The sequence below is a fragment of the Mus caroli genome, chromosome 3 (assembly GCF_900094665.2).
Source record: "Mus caroli chromosome 3, CAROLI_EIJ_v1.1, whole genome shotgun sequence".
Lineage (NCBI taxonomy): Eukaryota > Metazoa > Chordata > Mammalia > Rodentia > Muridae > Mus > Mus caroli.
In genome coordinates this window covers 82,827,826-82,853,885 of record NC_034572.1, presented here as the reverse complement: position 1 = coordinate 82,853,885, position 26,060 = coordinate 82,827,826, and the positions used below count along the sequence as shown (strand labels likewise).

Genomic DNA, 26,060 nt, shown 5'->3' with positions numbered 1-26,060 from the left:
CTGCAGAGGCGACTCACCTCCTCATACTTCCTATCCGCCTCTTCTGCAATGTGCTTTGCTTCCTTTAGCTGGATTTCCTGGAGTTCCATCTTTTCTTCATCTTTTAGAGCCCGATTTTCAATCACCTTCATACCTCTGCCAGAAACAGAATGAAAGAATGAACACAGCAATAACATTCCAAGCTGGGCATCAACTCCATCTCAAACACTCAAAACCACACCCTTCCTAGTCTCATTCCTGTTCCGCTGCCCAAACAGAAATTCAATAGCCATTCCAGCACCTGTACCATTTAACTGAAAACTTTTTCTTATAAAACAAACAAATTTGGGCTAGGGAATGGGACTTAACAATAGAACAGGTGCCTGGTATGTGCAAGGCCCGAGTTCAATTTGCATAGTACAAAATAATACTAGTAATATAAAATCACTACCAGCCGGGTGTGGTGGCGCACGCCTTTAATCCCAGCACTCAGGAGGCAGAGGCAGGTGGATTTCTGAGTTCCAGGCCAGCCTGGTCTACATAGTGAGTTCCAGAACAGCCAGGGCTACACAGAGAAACCCTGTCTCGAAAAACCAAAACCAAAACAAAACAAACAAAACAAAAAGTGAAGGTGGGAGACTGAAGAGTTCAAAGCCAGTCTGGGTTACATGAGACCATGCCTCACACAAACAAAACAGGTCTAGTGAAAAATCCAGGTCAGAGCCACTATCAGCTTTACTGTCTGCAGTGCCAGGGATGGAACCCAGGACACCTCAGGCCAGGCAGGAGAGGGCTGCTCCACCCAGAAGCCCCGCCCACCAGCCTATTCTTTTGGGATTCACCCACCTCTCACTCTCATCAGCAGCCTTCTCCGCTTCCTCCAGCTTCTGCAAAGCAGTGGCCAGGCGCTCCTGCGCGCGGTCCAGCTCCTCTTCAACCAGCTGGATCCTGCGGTTCAAGGAGGCCACCTCAGCTTCAGCCTTCAATCAATGGGAAATGGAAAACAAATCAACGCCTGGTGAGAAAACCAACTGTAACCGAAGGCTAGACCTGACTGCTATGAAGAACCCAGTCATGTAGGTAAGATAGAGCCTGTCTTGCTTTAAATGCTAAAGATCTAACTACATGATTACTAATCAGTTCTCTCCTTCCCTATCTAAGAACTCCCATTGGTTGTACAGGAAATGTTTTGCTCATGTGAACTAACCTCACGTAGCCCAAGCTGGCCTGAACGTGCCATGGAGTACCTCCCAAGTATTGAGAATTCAGGTATGTTCCACAATATCCAATTTATGCTGTGCGAGGGATAGAACCCAGAGTTTTGCGCATGTCAGACAAGCACTCTAACAAAAGGGTTGTACCCTCAGCCCTGCAGAGCATTCTAAAATTCAGTTCCTTATCCACACAGTATCATCTTTTCTCTTCTGGACTCAATTCAAATCCCAGAACCTATAAGGGCCAACAAAACTGGGTGTATTGACACACACCTTCAATTGTGTCACGCAGGAGGCAGAGGCAAGTAGGTCTCCCTGAGTCTGAAGCCAGTCTAGTCCTAGTCTACATAGTGAGATCCTGTCTCAAAAGAGCAGCTAGAGGAGACAGACTTCTCCTTCAATGACAGCTACGTCTAGCTTTTAACTCCAGATCCTCCTAAGTGTTGGGACTACAGGCAATACCAGGATACCGGGCGGTTAGTATTTCTATCATTTTATATTTCTCTATATATACCAATTTAACTTGCAGTTTAAGTTGTTAACCTTGTGATCTCCTTCCCCGAACACACCAGGAAGATGACCAACTAATGCCTTCCAGACAGCTTTCCAGACAGGAAAGGGAAAGGATGCAAGATTGGGATCTCTCGGGCTGGAAAGATGACTCAACAGCTAAAGGTACCAGATGCCAAGGCTGAGGACCTGAGCCCTACCCCTGCGAACCACATGGGAGACAAAGAGAACCAGTCCCCACAAACTGTTCTGACATTTCCCCCCCCACCCCGCCCCTCCAGTATGTTCCCTTATAAAAAACAAACAAGAACCCTAGCTTCCACCTAGCGCCACGCCTCTGGCTGGCTGGCTGCCTTTCTAGGCCTCTAACAACCTCCGACTAAGCTTCACTGGACTTCAGTACAATTCCTAATAGTAATTTCCCTGGCTTCATATACAACCAAGCACAAGCTCAAGTCCAAGTCAGTCACCAACTGGCTACGAGTGAGAAACAAACAAAAAAACATAGCTGGTACGCTGTCACAGTCTGAAAGGGTTCTTACAGATGGGATTATACGTGGCTAACCATCTAGCACTCTGGAGACAGGGTAAGTTCAAGGCCAACGTGGGCTACCCAAGGAGACCCTGTTTCAAACAAACAAACAAACAAAACCACCCCAAATTTAAGATCTTTGCTGCACATGATGACGTTCAAATGCTTCTATCCTGGTGAACTCTGGCTCCCCTCTCCAGCCCAGACTGTGCCTGAATTCTATTACCCTGGTTTCCTCTAACAGTCAAGGGTGGTAGCAGCTGGAGAATCTGGGCCATCAGCCCTACGGGGAGGGATATAACTGGATAAGATCCTGCTAACAGTCAGGATTGGAACAAAAATTTCCACATACAAACACAGGAGAGATTGGGAAAAGAGGCAAGAGACCAGGATGGGGGGGGGGGGACTGAGAAGTCTACATAAATTGAAATTCCTGAGAAACCATTTGTGTTAACTGTACCATTCAGAACACCACAAAGGCAAGCATTCTCTAGTTCTGTCTCTTCTAGGAAAACAGATGTCCTGGAAGACAACACAGATTTATCCTCACAAACTCAACAGGGTCAACCAGTCCAGAGCAAGTCAGGCTATCAGACCAGGGCTGCTATACACTCACAGTACCATACAGTACTTACCCCTTACGATGGTTACAACAAAAACATAAAAAATGCAGCCTGAGGGGCTGGAGAGATGGCTCAGCAGTTAACAGCACCTGTTGCTATTACAGAGAACCCAGGTTTGATTCCCAGCACCCACCGTGATCCACAACCATCCATAATTCCCGTTTCAGAGGCTCCAAAGCCCCCTTCTGACTTCGATGGGCACCAGACACATACATGGTACACATACATACACCACACAGGCATAAAACTGATTCACAGAAAAATCAATAAACCAAGGGGGGGGGGAATTAAAGAGAAAAACGCAGCTGGATCTGCAGGAAGCACGTGAAATGTTAAGTCCCTTTCCAGCTCCTAGTTACCCAAACTGGAAAAAGATAACAGGCTATGGGGGCAGGGTATAGTTCCCATGGCAACAAGCTGGCTCTGGCACTTTCTCCTACAAAACAGCATTTACAATTGAATTCTTCACAAGGGTGGAAAAAGAGGAAGAGAAAACACCTCTTGGTGCACTTGCAAGGGCAAGCCTGTGTTAAAAGAAGAACCAAAGATTAAGGAGTCCCAGCAAAAGCTTCAGGCAGAACCAGAGGGTGGTAGGTTCAGGACAGAAAGTTCTACTTCTTCCCTATAGCTGAGCAGTTCTCTTTACAAGGAAACAAAAGGCTGCAAAAAATCAAGATCTGATACTCCCTTCAGAAGAATACGGAAGACAGCTCACACACACACACACACACACACCGCTCAGGTCAGCAGGCCACTCCAGCTCCCGGGCCGGCTAGCCTGAGTTTGAGAAACACTACACTCTATGGTTTTTTTTCTTTTCCATTATTCTAGATTTCACCTAATGCCCAGTAGAGCCTGCCTACCTCCCCACAATTTAGAGGCTACGGTGTGAGGTCTTCCATTCAACAGTAAAAGGAGTCTCCATTGTTCAGGAAGCAAAATAAGGTGGTGGAATGCAGCAGCCATTTGGTCACATTAAAAGATGGCTGGCCGGGCATGGTGGCGCACGCCTTTAATCCCAGCACTCGGGAGGCAGAGGCAGGCGGATTTCTGAGTTCGAGGCCAGCCTGTTCTACAAAGTGAGTTCCAGGACGGCCAGGGCTACACAGAGAAACCCTGTCTCGAAAAACAAAAAAAAAAAAAAACGGCTGACGGCAGCCTTGTCTATGACAGAAGTTTAAGTTTAAATGCTACAGTGGGCTGTCCTCCTGTGCAAGCCTGACAACCTGGATTTGATCCCCCGAACCCACAGAATGGTGAAAATGGGACTCCACGAAGTTGCCCTCTGACCTCAACACAGGTTATGGCACGTGTACGACCCACAAACATTACATGCATACTCGATAGTAGTTTTAATGTGAAAAGAGGCCCAAAGCATACCACATCCCTTAATATAAGAAGCTTCGGGAGCTGGTAGGCAGAGGCAGAGCAGGGCCAAGGACAGACGGGAGAAGTCTAAATCTGGCACTCTGCCACACTGGGGTTTCTCGTTTTAGATATAAAAGTCACAGGTGTAATTCAAGGTAGAGACAGTACTAGAAAAGCCAGGCCCATGCTGAAGAAAGGACTGCTGTGCCCTGTGTTCACATGCACGCCTCTCCCAGTGAGCTTGTCCTCGGGAAAGTCTAACAAGGGGCAGGAAAGCTGGGAATTGAAGTTATCTGCCGCCCCAGAGTCAACAAAGGTGGAGTCTAGCAGAGGCACTCAGAGCAAAGGGTTGTTTGCCTCTCCTGGAGGAGTGTGCTCTGAAATGGGGGGCAGAGGGAGGCAAAAGCAGCAGCCAAACCAATCCCAGCCTCTAACAAAGAGAGGAGCGAACACCCAAACATCCTACCCTCCTTCAGAGACCAAAGATTTAGGCTCAAAGTTAGAACCTGTGTTCAAAGTCCACTCTCCCTCCCTTGGTGTTATTTCCAATGTTTTAGGGCACAACAAAAGGAAAAATCAAAAATACTAAGGAAAACTTGGAGAAATATGTGTGTGTATAATTTGACTTTGTTTTTTTTCTGGGTTTTCTGACTTTTATATCTAAAACGAGAAACCCCAGTGTGGCAGAGTGCCAGATTTAGACTTCTCCCGTCTGTCCTTGGCCCTGCTCTGCCTCTGCCTACCAGCTCCCGCAGCTCCTTACATTTTCAGGGTTTCTCTGTGTAGCCCTGGCTGTCCTGGAACTCACTTGGTAGACAAGTCTGGCCTCGAACTCAGAGATCTGCCTGCCTCTGCCTCCCGAGTGCTGGGATCAAAGGCGTGTGCCACCACTGCCCGGCAGGAGAAATATTTTTTAAAGGGTATGATGAACCATTCACTTAAAAATGGTTACAGTGGGGCTGACAGGATGGCTCAGTAGGGAGAGCTGCTCTTGCAGACTTTGGCTCCTGGGACCAGTACTACATGGTGGGGTGGGAGGTGATTCCAAAAGTACCTGCAATTCCAGCTCAAGGGGATCAGACACCCATACATCTGAATAAAATTAGTACTAAGAAGGAAAGATAACAGTGGAGACGCAGGCTTGGCAGTTGAACCCCAGAGGAGACTATTCCAGAGGCAAAGCAGAAGGATCAGTTGAGTCCAGAAACCCAAGGTCAGCCAGGGCAAGTAAGTTTTCATGTTATAGATGCACCTTTTTATCGCTAACAATAAGCTCACTTAATTTTGCATGGTCACCTGTTGAAGTCTAGACAAAGCAAGTGTAGCTGAATGGTAGAAAGCTTGCCTGGGGTAAGGCCCCAAGTCTGATCCCAGCACCGCTTAAAAAACAATAGAACCCTCTTACTAAATACAAAAGAAATTCAAAACTGAAAGTAAAACTTCACAGGCAGCAAGCTATACTCAAAAAGACCTGTCCTACCTCAGAACCCTCACATCTAGCTTAAGAAAGGCAACTTGGATCCCCACACAAAGTGGAAAAAGACAGTCTACTAATATCACAATATAGGATCCCACCAGGTACTGTGGCAGGAGACTATAAAACCCACATTCCAGTGGCCCTAAAGAGGTGACTCGAGCATCCCCCTTCCTTCTGTGACTCTTCAGTAGAGGCTCAAAGTTCGAGAGTGTAAAAAGTCAAAAGCTCACAAAGATACTAGTTTCATCAATATTTAACTACCACCCTACTACTTCCTCCTTCTGAGGACTTCCTCAGGAGACTTCTGTGAAATAAGCACATTTGGTAAGCCCTGAACATGTGCAAACACTCACTCCTGTGGTTTATACTCCAGAGACATCCCACAGAAGAAAGGAGTGAAAGCCAAATGTGCCTACAAGGAAAAGGACCAAACTGGGACAGACAGACAGACACACCCTACCCACCCTAAAACCACTCCCACACTTAGACATCAGCCTAACACTGTGCAGCACATGGCCAATTCTCTCCACCACACTCTCCATTTTCCCTTCTGAAGACTTCCTCATTTCTACAGCAATCTCACTAGACTTGATAAGAAGTTGCAGGCATGCCAGGAGTGGCCAAGCAAGCCCACAGTAATTCCAGCACTTGGGAGGCTTTAGGCAGGACTGCTGGGAATACAAACAGACATACTGGACGCCTAGGAACGGGTGATGGAAAGACAAGCTGTCCTCTCTATGCCCAATTATAAAGCATTTTAATAACGTTTAAACACTATCTTGGAAGGGAGCTGTGGTCTCCTTTTCCCCCCTCAAAAATAGTTACTCCTCAAATAAACAGCAAAAGATTGAAAAGACACCAAAAGCAAGAGCAACAAAGAATTCCGGTAAGCCACTGAGTTCTTTTTCATTAGGTCGTAAGCAGGAATCCATTCATCCCATTAACACTTTCAGTTGAACAAAAACCACTGTACTGGGTTAACTGAGAAAACAGCCTCCCCCCTGAAATCAGCAGCGCCACTCTAATCTGTTTCCATCCTCCAGTGTTCCAATCAGTCAGGAACCTTAAAACTGGCGTGGCATCTGACTCTCTGCTACACACTCCCTTATCAGCCAGCTTAGGAGAAATGTTCAAATTTGTACTGCTCACATTTCAGGCCTGAATCTGGCAGAAGTTGCTGCCTTCCAGGTCCTGATGGGCAGGGTCTAGGAACTTTGCTGGCTCCGACATTTGCTAACAACGGGAGAAGTAGCACCTCCTCTCCCACTTCACAAGTGAGGGGCGGGGGTACCAGTTAGTTAAGAAAGGTCCCCAGGCTCGAGGATGGGAGGTGGTGGCGCGGCCTTAAGCTCGACCAGTGAGGGAGGGAACCGCGCTTCCTCTCAGCCAACTGCTGGCTCATTTCCTGAGCAGGAGGAGGGAGCGGAAAAGCCGCCAGTGGGCCAGGTCGGGGGCTTTCCGGCGGCTCCCACCTCCCACCCTCATTTTTCACAGGTTACGCTCGGCCCCTCCCAGCCCAGAGGAGCGCTCACTTCTACCCCTCAGACCGGAAACCTCAGGCGAGAGTAAAAGGTCCCCACCCTTCGCAGAGAAGTGGGGGAGGGAAAGGCCGCCGAGCCCCTCCCCTGGCCGCGCCCGGCTCCGAGCGACCGAATGAATGAGCTGGGGGGAAAAAGGGAGAGGGCAGCCCGCGCCGCGCGGGGCTCGATTCTTTCCAGGGTCTAGCCTGCTCGCGCGAGCACTTAAGTTTCCTCCGCATCCGCTTACGGGGCCATCGTAATCCAGTCCCACCCAACCTTGGGACTCCATGACTAGTCCGGATTTCCAAGGCTCCATGGAGCTGAGCACAGCAGAGGGACGCCGAGCCCTTCCCTGCTGCGCCTCGGCTCTCCGTGCGTACCTGCTCCCGGGCCCGCCTTTCTCCCTCCACTTCCCGCTGGAGGCGCTCGGCCCTCTCCTCCGCATCATCAGCCTGCTGCTGCAGAACCTGGATCTTGCGCTTTACCGCCTCGATGGTGGTGTTCCCGGCCATGGTGCCTTACAAGCTGCTTCTGGAAATCAGGTTCCTACCTCCTCCGCTCGGCGTTGTAGCCGCTTTTCACCCTACTTCCGCCTGCTCCGCCCTGAAATACCGGAACTCACTCATACGCCGGGATGTGACGCCGCCGCCACCGCGCGTCCTCCCCCTGCCAAGCAGGCGGGAACGCAGTCCACTCGGGCAGCGAGCAGAAAGTGAAGGGTGGAGCCTCCCAGTAACCCTAGGCGACCACTCAGGGCGGTCTTTCCTTAGTCCAGTAAAGGGGGGCGGGGTTTGGTAAGGCTACCATAGTAACTGAGAGGCGCTTCATAGTCTAGCCTCACCCACCAGGCTGCCTCGTAACAATGCCTGTCCCATTTACTAAAATGGTGCTGTCGTGAACACTTTCGCAGTTGACCTCTCTGTTATCCGGTGCCTCCCTACCACTGCGTCTGCTCCCGCTCCGCAATTTAAAATATCCCATGTGCTTCCACTTCTACTCAGTCTAGGACAGACTCCAAAACCAGGTTCTGAGACCAGCCTAGATAGAAGACTCTAGCCTTCATCTTGCAAGGAGTCCCAGTGAGCTCCTTTGAAAATCTATTAGGAGGCGCTGTGGATATTGCTCAGATTGTAAAGCACTAGCCAAGCACATTCGAAGCCCTGGGCTGAATCTCCAGGAGCACTTAAACTAGCCTAGTGGCACGTATCCATAATTTCGGTACTTAGTGGGTGGAGACAGAAAGAGCAGAAATTCAAGGTCATCCTTGGCTACAAGGTGAATTTAAGGCTAGTCTGAGCTACATACAACGCTGTCTCAAAACAACCCCCAAAACTGTTGAGACGGTTCTCTCCCATCTCCTAGAAGTCAGTAAAGGAACTGCCAGATGGAAGAGATGGGCGAGTTGGCATTCTGTTAGGATCAGCTCGGGACTTAGGTGATTTGTTTGAATATCAAGCTTGTCTCCTGTAGCTTTTGAGAGAGTCCATACGAATGAGCAGTTAACATGCCACCCTCTTTGACCCCTGGAATGATTTAGGACTTGGTAATTTAATATTCATGTACAATCCCTCTTATAGACAAGATATTTACACCTCTAACATATCCTTGGTGCAACAGCAAAACGATTGTGGAATCTCACCTCTAAATTGTAGTAACTTTCATTAGTTTTACTTTGGCTTTCAGGTACTCCGGAGAATGAGTTAAAAACTACTTCTACAGGCCCTACCGTTCAGGATTTCTGGAAGTACAACTATAAAGAGGTTTATTTTGTTTTCCCTTTGCTTCTCTAGGTTTTTTGTTTTGTTTTGTTTTGTTTTTTAAGATTCATTTATTTATTTTACATATGAGTGCTCTGTCTGCATGTGCACCTGCATGCCAGAAGAGGGCATCAGATTACATTATAGATGGTTGTGAGCCACCCTATCTTCGCTGGGAATTGAACCCCAGAGCCTCTGGGAAAGCAGCCAGTGCTCTTGACCACTGCGCCATCTCTCTGGCTCCTGCTTCCCGAGTTTTTGTTTGCTTTGCTTTATTTTTGTGTTTTGCCACTGTATCTCAGGTGGTCCTGACTGGCCTCCAACTCACTTTTGTAATTTTGGGTGGTCTTAACCTCTGGGTCCTTCTGTATCAGCTTCCTGAGAACTGAAATTTCAAGTGTGAACTATCACATCCTATCTTTATTTCTCTGGATTTCTACTGCCTTCTCAGTAACTAACAATGACAAATCCCTCCTTTGATAAACCTCTTCCCTTCCCTTGAGAAATAGGATATAGAGAGGATTTAGAACTAAGAATATTAACTGGGGGCTGAGGATTTAGCTCTGTGGAGTCTCTGGGTTCAGAAAACACTTGCTGCCCCCCATATCTGGTTCTAGGTCTCAGGCTGTTCCTTTCTTTTGGGGGGGGAAAAAGATTGCTGAACAATGAGACTATTCACAAAAAAAAAAAAAAAAAAAACAACTTAAACAAACAATAACTTTTTCAGCAGCGTATCCTGTACACATTGATTACTGCCCACTTCCCCAGGAACTAAGACAGAAGACAAGGTTCTGGCACGCAGGAAATTGTTTTGATGGCCTGAGTATTTCTCAAGCTTGTTTTGAGTTAAGTCTCATCAAAGGAGTTGCTGGTGAAAAATTTTGTCATCTGAGTTCTGACCAGCAGGTGGCACTGCTGTACCTCCCTGAAACCTTAGACCTGCTCAAGGCCAATCAAAGTTGAGACAACACCAAATTGCATTCCAGAGGCGGGTTCCTTTGTACAGATAATCTCCTTGTGATCTAGGGAAGCAGATGGGTTGACTCCCGTTAGCTTTCAGAGGCATGATGGATTGCCAGCCAGAAGACCAACCAGTGCTATTGTTTTCCTGGTGACAAACAATGCAGCATACCAACAGGTGTCTGTGACCATCCCTGTCTCCTATTTCCTCATCCTTCCCAACACTTGTTCCTAAAAAAAGGCTGTTGTGACTCTTGTGTCCCGAATCCCACCCCTTACATTCCTCTTTCTCCTATTTGTCCCTAAACAGCTTCTGATTTCATCTTGGCTTAAGAGCATCTTATGGCTGGGATGGTGACCTGCCACACAAACCTGAGGGACTGAATTGAGTTCCCCAGCAGGCACAGAAGAGCCAGCTGCGGCTCTGCGCATCTGCAATCCCAGCACTGGGGGGAGGGGAGGGGGAACAGAAACAGGCAGATCCCAGGGCTTGCTGGCCAGCTAGCCTCAGTGAGAGACCCTGGCTCCAAAAACAAGATGGAGCGATATACAGGAAGGCATCCAATGCCTATCTCTGCCTCCAGACCCTCACAGGCAAGCACCCACATATAAACAATACACACACAAGGATCTTACACATGGTTGCACAAAATATAAATACATTCTTACTGTCAGCAGAGTGTAGCATAAACATGGTTAAAATTGCATATTTTGGGGTTAGAGAGATGGCTCAGTGTTTAAGAGCACTGACTGCCCTTCCAGAGGTCCTGAGTTCAATTCCCAGCAACCACATGGTGGCTCACAACCATCTGTAATGGAGATCTGATGCCCTCTTCTGAAGTATACTCACATACAAAAAATAAATAAGTCTTAAAACAAAACAAAACAAAAACCTGTGTATTTTGTGTATGTATATTTTGCTACAACTTAAAACTATAACAGCAGCTAATAAACTCTGGGAAGAAAAAACAGGATTGGGCTGACCTTGCCACACCAGTGCCCTCTCTTTGTTCAAGCAGCCCTAAGACACGTAGCAATTGGCTCCCTCATTCCCGTTTACTTATTTATTAATCTCAAGGTCAGAGGCTGAGCTGTTAGCCCTTTGTGTATTAGACAGAGCACCCTCTCCACAATGATGCACACATTCCGATCTTCGTTCTCTAAGTAAACCTCAGCGCTCTTCCACTCTTCCCTGGTCCATGCTCTTCTCAGCTTCTACAGTCACCCTCCTTGCTTTCTTGTTCTCTTTGAAGCAAAGGTCAGCAAGGTTTTAGTAAAGGGCCAGATGGAATGTCTGGCTTACAGGTCATGTGGACTCTATAGCAATTATTTTATTGAACAGAAAAAAACACTAGACATAGGTTCTCATAACACTTTACTTACAAAACCAGTCTGTGGCAGGGCTTAACCCACAGGTGGTACTTGGAGAAAAGATGCCTTTCTTCCTGCTTCTGTCTCAACAAATCTCCCCCTCTTTTTTTGTTTGTTTGTTGTAGTTTTGTTTTGTTTGAAACAGATTCTCTCTCTATAGCCATAGCTGTTCTGGAACTCACCATGTAGACTAGGCTGTCCTCAAACAAAGATCTGCCTGCCTCTGCCCCCCGCCCGCCCCCCAGCTGCTAGAGTAAAGGCATATATTGCCCTGCCCAGTCAATTTCTTGTTCTTGTACGGATCAATGAGAGGTACTTACTGAGTATGTGAAAAGGTAACATAGGGGCTGGTGAGATGGCTCAATGGTTAAGAGCACCGACTGCTCTTCCAAAGGTCCTGAGTTCAAATCCCAGCAACCACATGGTGGCTCACAACCATCCGTAATGAGATCTGATGCCCTCTTCTGGAGTGTCTGAAGATAGCTACAGTGTACTTACACATAATAAATAAATAAATAAATAAATCTTAACAAAAAAAGGATGAAGATAAATGTCTTCTAAGAAAAAAAAAAAGAAAAGAAAAGGTAACATAGGAGACAGGAATAAGCTGAGGATTTAAAATGTTTAAGATAAAATTTTACATATTTAAATTTTTTAGCCAGGTAGTGGTGGAACAAAGAGGGAGCAGCTTGTATCGGACAAGACTTTTAGACACTGAAGCTGCCGTTAGTGCTTGTCACCAGATTTGCATCACTAATCTCTGGTATTGTATACTCTAACACTCACTATACTGAGACTTTGAAAGAGGAAAGCCTGGGCTAAAGAATAGCTTAGCAGGTCAGGTCCTGAGTTCAAATCCCAGTAACCACATGGTGGCTCACAACCACCCATAATGAGATATGATACCCTCTTCTGTCTGAAGACAGCTACTGTGTACTTTTATCTAAATATTAGTAATAATAAATAGTTATATATAGTAAATGAATCTTTTTTTGTTTTAGTTTGGTTTGGTTTTTTGTTGTTTGTTTTTTGGGTTTTGTTTTTTTTTTGTTTGTTTGTTTTGAGACAGGGTTTCTCTATAGCCCTGGCTGTCCTGGAACTCACTCTGTAGACCAGGCTGGCCTCAAACTCAGAGATCCGCCTGCCTCTGCCTACCAAGTGCTAGGATTAAAGGCGTGCACCACCACTGCCCAGCAAATAAATAAATCTAAAAAATATATTAGAAAAAAAAAAAAAAAGAAAGAGAAGAACCAAAGAGAAGAGCAGATGCCTCCCAGCAAAGACTGAACGTGAACATCTAAACGCGTCTGTCGGGAGTGATCCACTCTGTCCTTTAAGCTGTTTTCCAAAACCAAACGTGATTTAAAATAACATCAGCTTCTAGTTTTCTCCTCACCAAGATGCTGAGAACTGTGTATGATATGCCTGTGTAACTGACATATCCTTTTGTTGTTTTTGTTAAAACCCCTGTGGGCTAGGTAAATGTAGCTGGTTGGGGGGCTGGATTTAATCCCCAGCACCCCCAAATAAAAAATAAACCATCCTGTGGGACTTTTCTTCAAAGCAGATGTTCTATATGGTCTTGTGTTTCTCTTTGCAGCAAACGTCAGTGTTGGAAATGAAGGAAAGTGGGTACCAAAGTGTAATAGGAGGTGGGCAGAGGCAATTCATTTTCATTTTAAGAGGGGAAAAGGAGCTTAAGAGCTATGTAATTTATTCAGGGCTGTAGAGTAAGATCTAGGGGTACTGCCTTTGCCTGCTTCCCAGGCTCTGTTATAGTTCACCCTTGATACGTCACTGCTCTCCTATGATCAGAGTTCTCTGTAGCATCTCTATGGCATAAAGGCAGATGTCCACCTTGGCTAGAACAAATGAACCCATATAGGGCCAGGGTCAGTGTGACCTCCATTTTCTATTGTGAAATCTAAGCTGGCTTTCTTGGGTAACTGAGAGATGAGAGGCTCCCTATTAATACACACATGCACATGCCAAACCTTGTACACAAAAGCTAAGAATGTGGCATGGGGGAGGGGGAGGGGAGAAAGTGGATACCTGAGAGCATGCATCTGGAATGTGGAGGCCCCTCCTTTGTCCAGGTTCTGGAAAAGGTCATTAGATTACCGGGAAGGAGGTTGAATAGTACAGAACTGAGATCTCTCTCTCTCTCTCTCTCTCTCTCTCTCTCTCTCTCTCTCTCTCTCTGTGTGTGTGTGTGTGTGTGTGTGTGTGTCTCTGTGTCGTGCATGTGTACTAGTGTAGAACCCAGGGATCCATGCATGTTAGGAAAGCATGCTGCCACTGAACCATGCCCTCAATCTCAACATGTCTTTGAGTAAGAAAGTATATCCCAACGGAAGAGCATGCCAGCGCATTGTCATGTGCAAGAGTATTATGTTGGCATATGTCCCCACAGTCTATGGGTAAGAAGGCAAATAAGCCATCTCCCAATACTCACGTCGGCTGCCTTCTTCTCTGCTAGCTCCAGCTTCTCCTGAGCATCCTTTAAAGCTTCCGAATACTTGTCCAGCTCATCCTCTGTCCCTTTCAGCTTCTTCTGCATGGTTGCTAGTTCATCCTCTAGCTGGAGCCAGAGCCCAGAGAGTAACACACAAAGACATAAACACAACAGTGTATACTTGGACTCCAAAGACCACTGAGCCAGCCCAGCCCCAGGAGAGACACACTTCTTTAGCCATGCTCCAGGCGTCAGGCTATGGCTTCACCTCAGACCCTATAATGTCTGACCCCAAGGTGACCAAGTCATCTGGTGCTTTAATGCAAGACTATTGAATGATAAACATCTAGTGGGGAAGATTATTTCTGTGATGTTACACACACACACACACACAGAGAGAGAGAGAGAGAGAGAGAGAGATCATTCTTTACCTTTTGCTTTTGTAACACAGTCTTCAAAATGTGGTCTACTTCTACTTAAGTCCAGCAGGCACACCGTGGCTAGGAAGAGGCCCCCGGCTTTCTCAAGGTCATATGGACAATCCAAAGGGGATACCCTAAAGCAATGGTGCTCAACCTTTCTAGTGCTGAGACCTCTTCATACAGTTCCTCATGTGGTGGAGACCCCCACGCATAAAATTATTTTCATTGCTATTTCATAACTGTTAATTTTGCTACTGTTGAAATCATGATGTAAGTATCCGTGTTTTCTGATGGTCTTAGGCAACCCTTGTGACAGGGTCAATGACCCAAAGGGGTCTCAACTCTCAGGTTGAGAACTGTTGCCCTACATGTTCAGGGGGAGGGGCTTCATTGAGACTGGGGCATTCCTCCCACCCAAAAAGGAAGCTGGCCCAGTGGTCACTGCCTCTCCCATGAACCCCCTGCCCCTCTGGCTATTTTGAAACTCAGCCTCCTGAATGCTGGGATTACAGGGGTGTGTGCCACCATTGCCTGGACCATCTCTGTCTTGCAACCAGCAAGTGGGAAAGGTCCATACCAGCACCTACCTGCTTGCTTCTTTCTTCTGCCTGTTTCTGCTCAGCTTCAGCTTGCTCAGCTCGGTCCAGAACATTCTCTTTGTCTAATTTCAGCATCTGCATCTTTTTCTTGATGGCCTCCATCATGAGCTGTGACTGTTGGTGGGCTCACCTGTGAACACTGGAGAACTGGAGGCTGGGGCCAGAAAGGAAGGACTGCCACCCGGGTCACTCAAAGTTCCCCAAGTTTGAACCTTTATCTGTGCTTGCAGCTCCACCTCTTCTTCCTAACATGGTCTTTCTAGCTCCCTCCCACCCCTTCACTGTTCCCCTGGGGGAACACAGGGTCAGACACATTGATAGACTGACATCACCAGCAAGAAAAAAAAAATTGAGGAACAGCTGAGGCTGATTTTAGACAATGGAAAGTGGGGGTGGGGGAGGTTCTCCCTGACCTTGAAACTTTCCACTCGTTCTTGGCAGCTCTATGGGTCCCTCAAAAGTAAAGGAACAGAAGAGGCGAGAACACTGAAGCACAGAGGGTACTTTAGCAGTTCTAGCCACCAGAGGGGTCCTAGTAGCCTTCAGATCTCTCATTTTCCCCTTGGACTATATTGGATATGGACCAAACTCTACTGGTTTGGTCTTTGGATTCCTGGTATCTAAGGAGCTTGGTCAACAGTGACGATGGGAGGTCACTCATGATCGTTGACAATTCCCCCAGATTGACAGTTGGGATTGCTGTGCTATTTTGGGATTCTCTAATAGGCAAGGAGACATTAGTCTGTAAAGGCCATAGGATAAAGTTGAAGGCCTGGGATCTGAAAGGGTATCTCAGGGTGTCAAGTGGGATGAGAAACAAGGAGGTCACAGAACAAGATCACGTTTTCTCATAGCGACCTTAAAATAGAAGGTCTGACATACTGAAGACTGTCACTTTCCTCTACTCCTCTTCAACTGCTCCCTCTGTGGCCCCCTGCCCAGCCCACTGTCCACCATGCCATTATAGTGTCCACCAGCTCTACTTCCCCCAGTGTAGTGCCAGTTATGCTCATAATTCCACTTGGAATCTTGCTATTGACAGGTGGCAATTGATCCCATACACAGTTGCCATATACCCATCTATGCCAGAGGAGTGGACACTGTTCAAGGTGACCGGACCGGAGCTAGCAGAGCAAATAGAAGTGGTTCTAATTAATTCATAATGTCAAGGATAGTTAGTGTTGAGGCTAAACCACAGCAGTGTGGGAACGGAGTCAAGCATCAGGGTGGGGGCAGGGGCAGAGCTGGCTCCCTCTCGAGAGCCTCCCTGTTAAAAACAGACTAATACTAACAGACTGGGAGGAGAGACTTCCCGTTAACTGTTGGAAGAAAGCAAAGAAAACAAGCGCCCCCAATAGAGAGGCCAGTCAGGAAAAGGGGACAAGAGAGAACCAGAGAAAGGACATGTATGGGTTGATAGAGAAGAGGGCAATAGAGAGGAGAAAAAGACAAGAACAGAAGAAGAAAAGGAGGAGAGATACATCCTTTCTACCATAGGGGGCAAGATATACGAAGAGTTGATCCTCAAATTTCAGCTCTCTCCCACTTCCACACAAGCCTTCTGGGTTAACATGGGCTCCATATACATCTCTTTCAGGAGAGTTGTGGAGAGAAATTTAGTTAGAAAAAAAATCACCGGGCCTGGTGGCGCATGCCTTTAATCCCAGCACTTGGGAGGCAGAGGCAGGCAGATTTCTGAGTTCGAGGCCAGCCTGGTCTACAGAGTGAGTTCCAGGACAGCCAGGGCTACACAGAGAAACCTTGTCTCGAAAAACAAAAATCAAAAAACAAACAACAACAAAAAAAGAACTGATACTTTTAGCTGGGCGGTGTAGGCCAGCCTGGTCTACAAAGTGAGTTCCAAGACAGTCAGGACTATACAGAGAAACCCTGTCTCAAAAAATAAAACAACAAACAAACAAACAAACAAACAAATCATGGGGCTAGTGAGATGGCTTAGAAGGTAAGAGCACCGACTGCTCTTCTGAAGGTTTGGAGTTCAAATCCCACAACCATAGGATGGCTCACAACCATCTGTAACGAGATCTGATGTTCTCTTCTGGAGTGTCTGAAGACAGCTACAGTGTACTCACATATAAATAAATAAATAAATAAATAAATAAATAAATAAATAAATCTTAAAAAAAAATCATAGGGCTGGAGAGATGGCTCAGCGGTTAAAAGCACTGATTGCTCTCTTCCACAGGTCCTGAGTTCAATTCCTGCAACCACATGGTGGCTCACAACCCTCTGTAGTGGGATCTGATGCCCTCTTCTGGAATGTCTGAAGACAGCAACACTATATATATGTAATAAAAAATAATGTAATGACCTGGGGCCACAGCTCAGTGGTAGAGTATTTGCTTAGTGAATGTGAGGTGTTGGGTCCCATCACCAACATTTTACAAAAAACAAAAAAGGAACAAAAAACAACAGGCACTGGGTATGGTAGCATGTGCCTTTAGTCCCAGTGCTCAGGCGGCAGAGGCAGAGGCAGGAGGACTTCTGTGAGTTTGAAGCCAGCCTGGTCTACATAGTGAGCTCCAGGACCACCAGGGCTATATAGAAAAACCCTGTCTTGAAAACAAACCAGAAAGTCAGACAGACAAGAGTCTCAGAGCCCCAGGGGCTGACGGAGCCAAGGAGGTGGCGCCAAGTCTCCTCACTGCCGTGAGAGTATGCTTGACATTCAGTTGGTTCATAATTTAACAACCCAATATCAAACATATCACACAGAAGCAGGCAGGCAAACTCTGGTCATCATCTGCCCCTCCCCTCCCTGTGAAGAAAGGTCAGGGGAGACGAACCTGAGCCTCACCATGTACAGGAGGAAACCCATCTTCTTCAAGGGCACTGACCCTTGTGGTCTTTCACTCCCCAAATATGGTCTTGGTTATCTGTCCTTCATGCCGTCCCCACCACAACCCCTCTTCTACTGTGTTCAGTGTGTGCTGGATCATGTTTTTGTAATTCAAGAACACTGGGCAGGGCTTCATATCCGGGCACCTACCGTTTCCCAAAGCTCCCACAGGACTCTTCTCCTCCCTGTTGTGTGACAGCACCAGCTTCCAGAGGATCACCATGTCAGCAGCGCCTCAGCAGCTTTGCCACCTGCCTTTCGATGCCACCTCAGCTGCCCAGGGCTTTCCGGGGGGTAAGGTTAGGGGTTTGCATCTCCTCTACTTTCTCCTTTCCAACCAAACTTCTAACGTTCCCAGATTTCTTTTCTCTCGTGAGAGTGCTCAATCTTCTCAATGGACTCCAACTTCATAGCTCCAAGTCAACAGGAGTCATGGGAAACGTCTGCAATGTGGGGTTGGTGCTTGTACCATCTGGGTCCTTGTTTCCTCCTCATGACCTTAAGGCATCCTCCTTCAAGGTACCATTGGGTGTCCAGAACAGAAAAGCTATTGCACTCACAGGCTTCAGTCTGGGCTCCAGACTAGCAGACTCCCAGCTTCTCCTTCCTGGCTGAATTGAAACTAAGGCTTTTAGATCAAGAGCAAGAGGGAACTGCTTCTGTCAGGAGGCAGCCTGCAACCCTCAGGACTCCCATTCCTTTCTATAGCTGTCACCAGAGCTCCGGGGCTGCCTTCTCCAAGGCTCTTCCTTCACAGGGATTCAACCTGGTTATTTTTTTTCCCCCTCTTGGAGAGAATTGGGTCTGTTGAGTGCCATTTGGCTGATGCTTCTCACTCACTGTGGCAAAAAGGAGCCCAAGTTATAGCTGCATGGGGGCTGGGAGAACACTCTTTATCAGTCCCCAGGCATGTTCCATGTGTCCTTGCTCCCATTAATTCTGACATCTCCCTCCCCCACACAACATCACAATGACTTTGATCTAGATCAATAACGTGTCCCAACACCCAATCAATTCCAATTAATTGGATGTGGCACTTGCCTTCCAGGGAGTCTAATAAATGTGACTAAGCCCCAAGCTTGTGGTATTGTCTTTTCTCTTTTGTAGTTCCTAAAGTCTGAGTGTATGAAATATTTATATTCTTGTCCTCCACTTACTGTTACCCCTCATCTCTCAAGTTCTATTTTTCCCTCCTGAGGGCCTTGGCCACAATGGGAAACAGAAAGGAGGGAGAGAGGCTGGAAGGAGACTAGGAAGAATGGAAGACTCCCCAAATGAGGGTAGCACACACCTTTAACTGCAGTACTTGGAAGGCAGAGGCAGGAGCAGCTCTGGAGTTCGAGGCCAGCCTGGTCTACATAGTGAGTTCTAGGACAACCATGACTACATAGAGAAAACTTGACTCAAAAACAAACCCAAACAGAATTGAAGTCATTAGTGTTTAGGGTACTATAGGAACAGAGAAAGTTTGGGCATATTGGTGTGGGAGATGTGGCTCTCTAGGAAGACTCTGGGTGGCATAGTTAAGAAGAAACATCACACCAACGAAAGTTCTTTATCTTTCATTTTTATTACACTTTCATATTTCGTGTGGTTGTGTCATGGTGCCCATGTGAAGGTCAGAGAACAACTTCCAGGAATCTGTTCTCTCCTTTATGTGGGTTCATTAAACTCAGGTCATCGGGCCTAGTAGGAAGTGCCTTTATCCACTGCACCATCTCACAGAGCTCTGCCACTGGTTTTTAGGCAGCTATTTCAGATAGGTCTAAGTCCCAAGGCCAGGGTGTGACATCATCCCCAGCAGCAGCATGGACTGGTGGGGTACAATTGAGCGATGTGATCAGTGCACACAGCATTGGCAGGGAGGGGTCAGGGAAGATGAGTGCTGTAGTGAGCCAACCTGCCAATAATGGAGTTGGCCTGGCACTGATGAACCCTGAGGCAACAGGCCAAGGTCAGAGATCCAGGCAGACAGGATGGGGCATCCAGTGAGTCTAAATGATCAAAGGAAGAGAGAACAGAAGAGGTTGGTTATAAAGTGTAGTGGGAGTAGAAATTAGGGAAGAAAGTACCATGGAGTAGGAAGACAGCTTTATGGCTTCCTGTTTGTATTACATATTAGGTGTGATTTCTTCTAGGTGTCTTATTTAATTCCCACAGTAACCCAGTAAGGTTGGAATTGTTTTCATTTCATAAATTAGCAACCAAAACTCAGACTTAAAATTATTTAAAAATATTTTATATGCATGGGTGTTTTATCTGCATGTCTGTGTACCATGAGTTTGTCTGGTCCCTGCCAAGGTCAGGAAAGGGCACTGGATACTCTGGAACTGCAACCAGACAACTGTTGAGTAGCCGTATAGATGTTAGGAATTGAATCTGGGCTCTTTGCAAGAGTAGCTAGTGCTCCTAATCACTGAGCCATTTCTCCAGTCACCCCCTCCTCAGAATATTAAAAATTGGACTAGACCAAACTAAGCGAAAAAGTCAACACTGAAAACCAGATCTGTCCATTCTATTAACTCTAGGCCATACTAGCTGGTAATCAGCAGGTGGCCCAGGAGACAGATCAGAAGGAAGATTAAAGAGGCTAAGAGGGTACAGACCAGACTAACACAGGCCAGGGACAGACAGAAGGATTCAGTTAGTCTTGTCAATCAAAATCCAGGTGGCGTTTTGTGACTTCATCTACAAAATACATGCCGCACCTGTAACTCCTGTTCAAAGCCTGCTTTCCCCACCAGCCTGTAGCTCCAACTCATTTAATGAAAGTATCCATGACCAGCTACTAATGACAAGGGATTAGGAAGCAGTGGCATTGAAGGCAAAGAGGGAAGAATGGGATCAAAAGAGATGACATTTAACTGGATGTGCGTTAACTGCAGGACCACAGAAAAGGGCCCTGGGTTACAGAGAAATATAATGAGGCTATTTTAGGTCAATCACTGGGCTTGTGCTGTCTACCTACTTATTTAATCCCAAGGAAAATCCTAGGAGAGTCTGTCGTTTCCAGAAGAGGAACGATGTTCTGATACTGTGAACCTATACCTGACCCTAAAGCTTGTGCTTTTCATGGGTGGGATATGGAGGGACAAGAAGTAGTAGCTCCCGACAGCTAATGAAAATTACAGGCTTTTGGTAAGGGATGCAGGCTAGAGACAGACTGGAAGGAGAAAGGACGAGAATGTGAACTTTGCAGTGCAGACAGCCACACAAAACTGAGGGTAGGAAAAGATCCCTTGGCACACATGCCTGAGCGCAGCACTATCGATGGAAGCTGAATTTAAAATATTAGCCATTGCCGGGTGGTAGTGGCGCACACCTTTAATCCCAGCACTTGGGAGACAGAGGCAGGCAGATTAATAAGTTCGAGGTCAGCCTGGTCTACAGAGCTTCAGGACAGCCGAGGCTACACAGAGAAACCCTGTCTCAAAAACCAATATATATATGCCATTACTTCAGAGGACATGTTCTTAAGGCAGCGACAGGCTATAAAATGGGGGTCTCTGAATGTCATTTGCATCTCTGTGACCTACAGGTGCATACTTTCCAGGATTTTCAGTGTCAAACACCTTGAGAATAGACATGATCTTTCCAGCTCCTCAAACTTACTGCTTGATACTTGACACCTGCTCCACTGCGAGCCAAATGCCTAGAGGGATTAGAGTTTGGAGGCCTCAGTTCTGTAAAGTAGGAGTGGGAATTCAGGCTAATCCATGGTTTCACAATGAGATGACTTTTAAACACACACCTGGGGCCTCCTGACACTCAAGCACCACAGTGCCTACAGATTAATAGCCATTAAACATGGTTTTTGTCCACGAATTTAGGCTGAGAATAAGCCCTGTGGCCTAAATCTGAACTTTTTTTTTTTTTTTAAAGATTTATCATTATATGTAAATACACTGTACCTGTCTTCAGACACACTAGAAGAGGGCATCAGATCTCATTATGGGTGGTTGTGAGCCACCATGTGGTTGCTGGGATTTGAAATCAGGACCTTCTGAAAAGCAGTCAGTGCTCTTACCTGCTGAGCCATCTCACTAGCCCAAATCTGAACCTTTAAGAGCTAGCTTTATTTGTTAAACCAAATCAGATTTTAAAAACCAGACACTGTATATAATCTCTCTTCCTGCCACAGTGCATACCCCACACTGACCACAAGGTGTCACTCTTGTGTCCAGAGGCAACACTTAGGTTGACAAAATTGTGAAAAAGATTTAAGTTCCAGGTCCAGGTGTGTTTTGGGAAGCTCAGGGTAAAGCATGAAGGCTTGCTTAGCAGGCATGATGAGGTGGAAGAACAGTGTCTTGGCAGCTGTCAGAGTCTTTCCTCATAAAAAGCTTTGCCCATCTGATTGAGTTCCTGCTGGTACTGCTGATACTCCTTTTCAAACAGCTCGTGTAATGCAGCTTGACGGACCTGGTAGGAAAGGCAATAAGTGTTTGGTGTCGGCTCTTCAACACCTCTTCTCAGACTCTGGTTGTCTTTCCCATCCCTGTGTTCTGTTGGACCTGGACTTAGCTGGGACATAAAAGGAGGCAGTAGAAGAAAGTGTGGATTGTGACTCCCCTAGCCTCAGTCCTTGGGGCCAGTGAACTTGCCCGAGAGCACCTTTCCAATAAACCTGCATTTAATGTAATCTAAAAAAAAAAAAAAAAAAAAAGAGGGGAAGCCTACCTAATTTCCCTTCCCTTAGGCAGAGACTCATGGTTCAACAAATATTTTGCTGAGAATGCACCATGAACTAGAAAATCTGCTAGGTACTCAAGAAAATAAGAGTGACATCACATCTGTCCCCCAGGAGGAGAAACAGCGGCTTAGGCTCTCACTGAACGAAATCAGTGAAGACTATGATGCATTGGGAATTGGAAATGTGTCACTTGCAGCTGGGGTGGGGGTTGGGGAGACACGCCTATAATTCCAGTATATTCGAGGCTTGATGTCTGCAAGTTCCAGGCCATCCTGTGATACAGAGCCAGACCCTGTCTTAAAAATAAATACATAAAATAAGACCCCTGGTTAGATGTAGTGATGCATTTTAATCCCAGCATGCAGGAGGCAAGAGGCAGGTGGAGCGCTGAGTTCAGGGAGGCTAGCCTGGCCTACTTATTAGCAAGTTCCAGGTCAGCTACAGCTGCAAAGTGAGATCCTGTTTCAAACAAAACCAAACCCAAAGAACCCAAGAAAACAAAGCTTTAATAACCCAAAACTAAAACAGTATCTCATCTGCAAATATGGAAATTTAAAAATAATCACTTACTGAAAAAGAACTTTGACATGTGATGTTAATGTTCTGATAAAATAATGAAAAAGAATCTCAGAGGCAAATGATATGGTTAAGTCGAGAGAGAGAGAGAGAGAGAGAGAGAGAGAGAGAGAGAGAGAGAGAGAGGAATTTGATATCCTGGCTGGCAGGAACACACAGCAGCAAAGGGGAAGACTCCAGGCTGCCCTCCTAGAACTCACCACTAGTAGCTGTTTGTTAGACAGTGCTAGTTCCTGTTCCTTAGTATCCTTCATCCTTAGGGCAGCAAATATGTTTCTCCGTTGGTCCAATGTCGTCTGCCACATACAGTGAACATGATAATTCCGCCACCTGTCCCAGGTGTAGGGGTGGGAATTAAACTGGTGAGTTAGTAGTAAGGACCCACCCTGACAAATGCGGCTGCTTTGAACTGACTTAGGATCTAGTGTGGGGGGCTGGTGAGATGGCTCAGCGGGTAAGAGCACACGACTGCTCTTCCGAAGGTCCAGAGTTCAAATCCCAGCAACCACATGGTGGCTCACAACCATCCGTAACAAGATCTGGCACCCTCTTCTGGAGTGTCTGAAGACAGCTACTGTGTACTTACATATAATAAAAAATAAATAAATCTTAAAAAAAAAAAAGGATCTAGTGTGGACTGTTACTGAGCTCTTACCATGAATAGAGTCAGATGCAGATCAGCTGTTATAGTACACAGAGAAAGAAACTCAGTTGTGTCACCTTGTTCTGGGTCTTAGTTCACTGTCCCCCTCCCCTGTCCCCATCCCACCCTTTATTTTCAGACAGGGTTTCACTGTGGAGCCCTAGAACAACCTGCCTCTGCACCCAGAGTGCTGTGTTTAAGTCATGCACTACCACTGCCTAGCAACTAAAATAAAAACCAACAACAAAAACATTTTTATGTACCCAAACTGGGTTCCAGCTCACATTGTAGCTAACCCAGAACTTCTGATGCCTGTTGGAAAATAAATCCAAGTCCTGTGCAAGCTAGGCAAGCAGTCTATAAGTGAGCTATCTGTGCCCTCCTTTAAAAGGCTTCTTTTCACTATAGAGTCCTGATTCTCTGGAATTATGTGGACTAGTCTGGGCACAAACTCAAGAGAGCCCCATCTCTGCCCATAGTGTTGAAATTAAAGAGCAAATACCACCAAACTGCGCCTCCCTTTGGGGTTGAGAGTCTATCAGTCACAAGTTAGTTTAGGCTGGCCTCAGATTCATGCTCATCCAAGCACCGAGATTATGGGTATGGGCCTCTCTGTGCTGCTTCTGCCAGCACTTAAAAAAAAAAAAAAAAAGAAAAGAAAGATTGGAGGTACAGCTGGTGATAGAATGCTTCCATGCACAAAGCCCTGGATTCAGTATACCCCAGTGCCACAAACATCACAATGTTAGCAGGTGAAATCTGCAGTTCAACCTGCCAGGGACTGTCACTTGTTCACTAACTGATGAAATACCTGATGTATAATCAGTACAAAGCCAGGTGAGAAACACATGAACATCCAAAAAAAGAAAGGCAAAACAACAAACCCTCGTGCCTTTTCTGCAGGGGATGGGAAGCAGGGGCAGAGAGAGACGAGGCTCATCTCCTTTCACTACTTTTCTCTCTGCTCTTTGTTTTCCTTCTTGAGGAGTCCTCACGGAGAGCATATTTCGGTGGTGGCTCAGGGAGAGGAGAGCAGAAAATACAAACTGATAAGAGCAGATGAAAACAGATTACCTGTCAACAGTCTTCTTAAGTGCCACGGCTCTTTGCAAATTCTGCAAGAGAAGGGAGTTCTGTTGATCTCCTGGATTGCTAGAAGCGTACCACTAGTACCCACTTTTTGAGGAATGAAGTAGTGAGCTTCCTAGGGGCAAGTGGGAAAGCTCCACATCTTGAAAGCAGACTGAAGAGAAACTACAGGAGCCAGAGGGACTCATGCAAACAGGCACTCTGTTCCACAAGCAGTTCCCCGTCTACTGCCAACTCTCCCTTATGCTTCCAAGGGCCTTTCTCGGGAATGGTGTACTTTGGGTAAAATAACCCGGAACCATATCAAAGAAAACTCCTCCACCAACTCCCAACCCTCCTTCCAACCCTCCGTACCTCTTCTAGTTTTGTCATTTTTTCTGCAGACATATCTACTACAGACATGCTTGCTAAGTTTAGGGACACTGGGAAGGCTCTCCTTTCTGTTTAGTTTGGTCACCAAGGTTTCAGTAGTCATAGCAACATTTAGGCATCCAACAATGACCCTAGTCCTGGCAGTTGACTGGTTACTTGGGCCTGTTGCCCTAGTGACCTGAAGGGAATCCTGGTTCTCCAGCTTTCTATTAGTGACAAGGCCAGGCTATGAGCATGAGCCACACAGTCCCTAGTCCAGGATTTCTTCTGTTGGAATTTCAGACTATCAGTAGTTTAGATCCAGACACACAATCCAATCAGTTCTGGCAGCAACACTCCACACCCTATGTCCCGTAAGGAAAATGTAAGCACACATCAAATGCCTGTTGCTCTAAAGAAATGATTCATGGTTTTACAGTAGTTAGTTTTATTAAGTACTTTGTAAACTGAGACTAATACGCTGACATCAGAGGATACCACTTTTTCACATTATCTCACCATCGTGGCATAGGTTATGCCAAGTGCCAGAATGCCCCTTTATACTTGTCCTAAGGATTGGGTGAAGGTGGGGACAGATCCTTCCACTTTAGGAAAGTCATGTTCATGTCACAATACACCTGGTTTAAATGGAGCAACAAAATTCTAAAGGACATTCTACCCACTTTCTCAATCTCTTTTTCCCACGAGGTCCTGACTTTCCCACCAATCAAATTTGAGATGTTCTAAACCCAAATATTTCTATTCAGTTGAGTGCAATGGGGTAGACACAGAAGACACCTCATCTCAACTTACATTTTTGGGATTAAACAGCATTGAACAGGGTAGGTGATTAACAGTCAAAATCAAGCGAAAATTTTCAAAGAAGCATCAACAGAAATGTTAAGAGTGACATTTGAATTCAGATCCAGAAGAAGTGCTACTGGGAGATACTGAGGTCTTAGTCAATATCAGAAAGGGTTGGGAATGACCTTTTAGACACTGTTCTGTAAGAATGCTTTGGCCAATCAAGTCTGGGTGTGCTGAACCAGACATCCCGAGTG

The 26,060-nt window shown here is 46.3% G+C and overlaps 2 protein-coding genes across 13 annotated transcripts in view; both read right to left on the bottom strand.

Annotated features, from left to right (window-relative positions):
• Positions 1-14,975, bottom strand: part of Tpm3 (tropomyosin 3) — a 29,061-nt gene extending 14,086 nt beyond the window's left edge. For 5 of the 12 annotated variants that reach the window (XM_021157155.1, XM_029475155.1, XM_021157157.2 and 2 more), the window contains exons 1-3: positions 7,604-7,942; positions 826-959; positions 18-135 (exon numbers count right to left, since the gene is read on the bottom strand). In XM_021157155.1, coding sequence (XP_021012814.1) covers positions 18-135; positions 826-959; positions 7,604-7,735 — 384 coding nt within the window. In that variant the 5' untranslated portion in view covers positions 7,736-7,942. Of the gene's footprint in view, positions 1-17; positions 136-825; positions 960-7,603; positions 7,943-13,766; positions 13,893-14,775 lie in introns of those variants that run through there. The other 7 variants (XM_021157151.2, XM_021157152.2, XM_021157154.2 and 4 more) reach the window with 6 other exon arrangements.
• Positions 14,976-21,631: 6,656 nt separating this feature from the next.
• Positions 21,632-26,054, bottom strand: C3H1orf189 (chromosome 3 C1orf189 homolog). Its single transcript, XM_021158587.2, has 4 exons — positions 25,003-26,054; positions 24,634-24,674; positions 23,117-23,246; positions 21,632-22,069 (listed from the first exon to the last, which is right to left on the bottom strand). The coding sequence occupies exons 1-4, from the start codon at positions 25,048-25,050 to the stop codon at positions 21,968-21,970; spliced, it is 321 nt and encodes a 106-aa protein (XP_021014246.1). The 5' UTR covers positions 25,051-26,054; the 3' UTR covers positions 21,632-21,967.
• Positions 26,055-26,060: the final 6 nt, after the last annotated feature.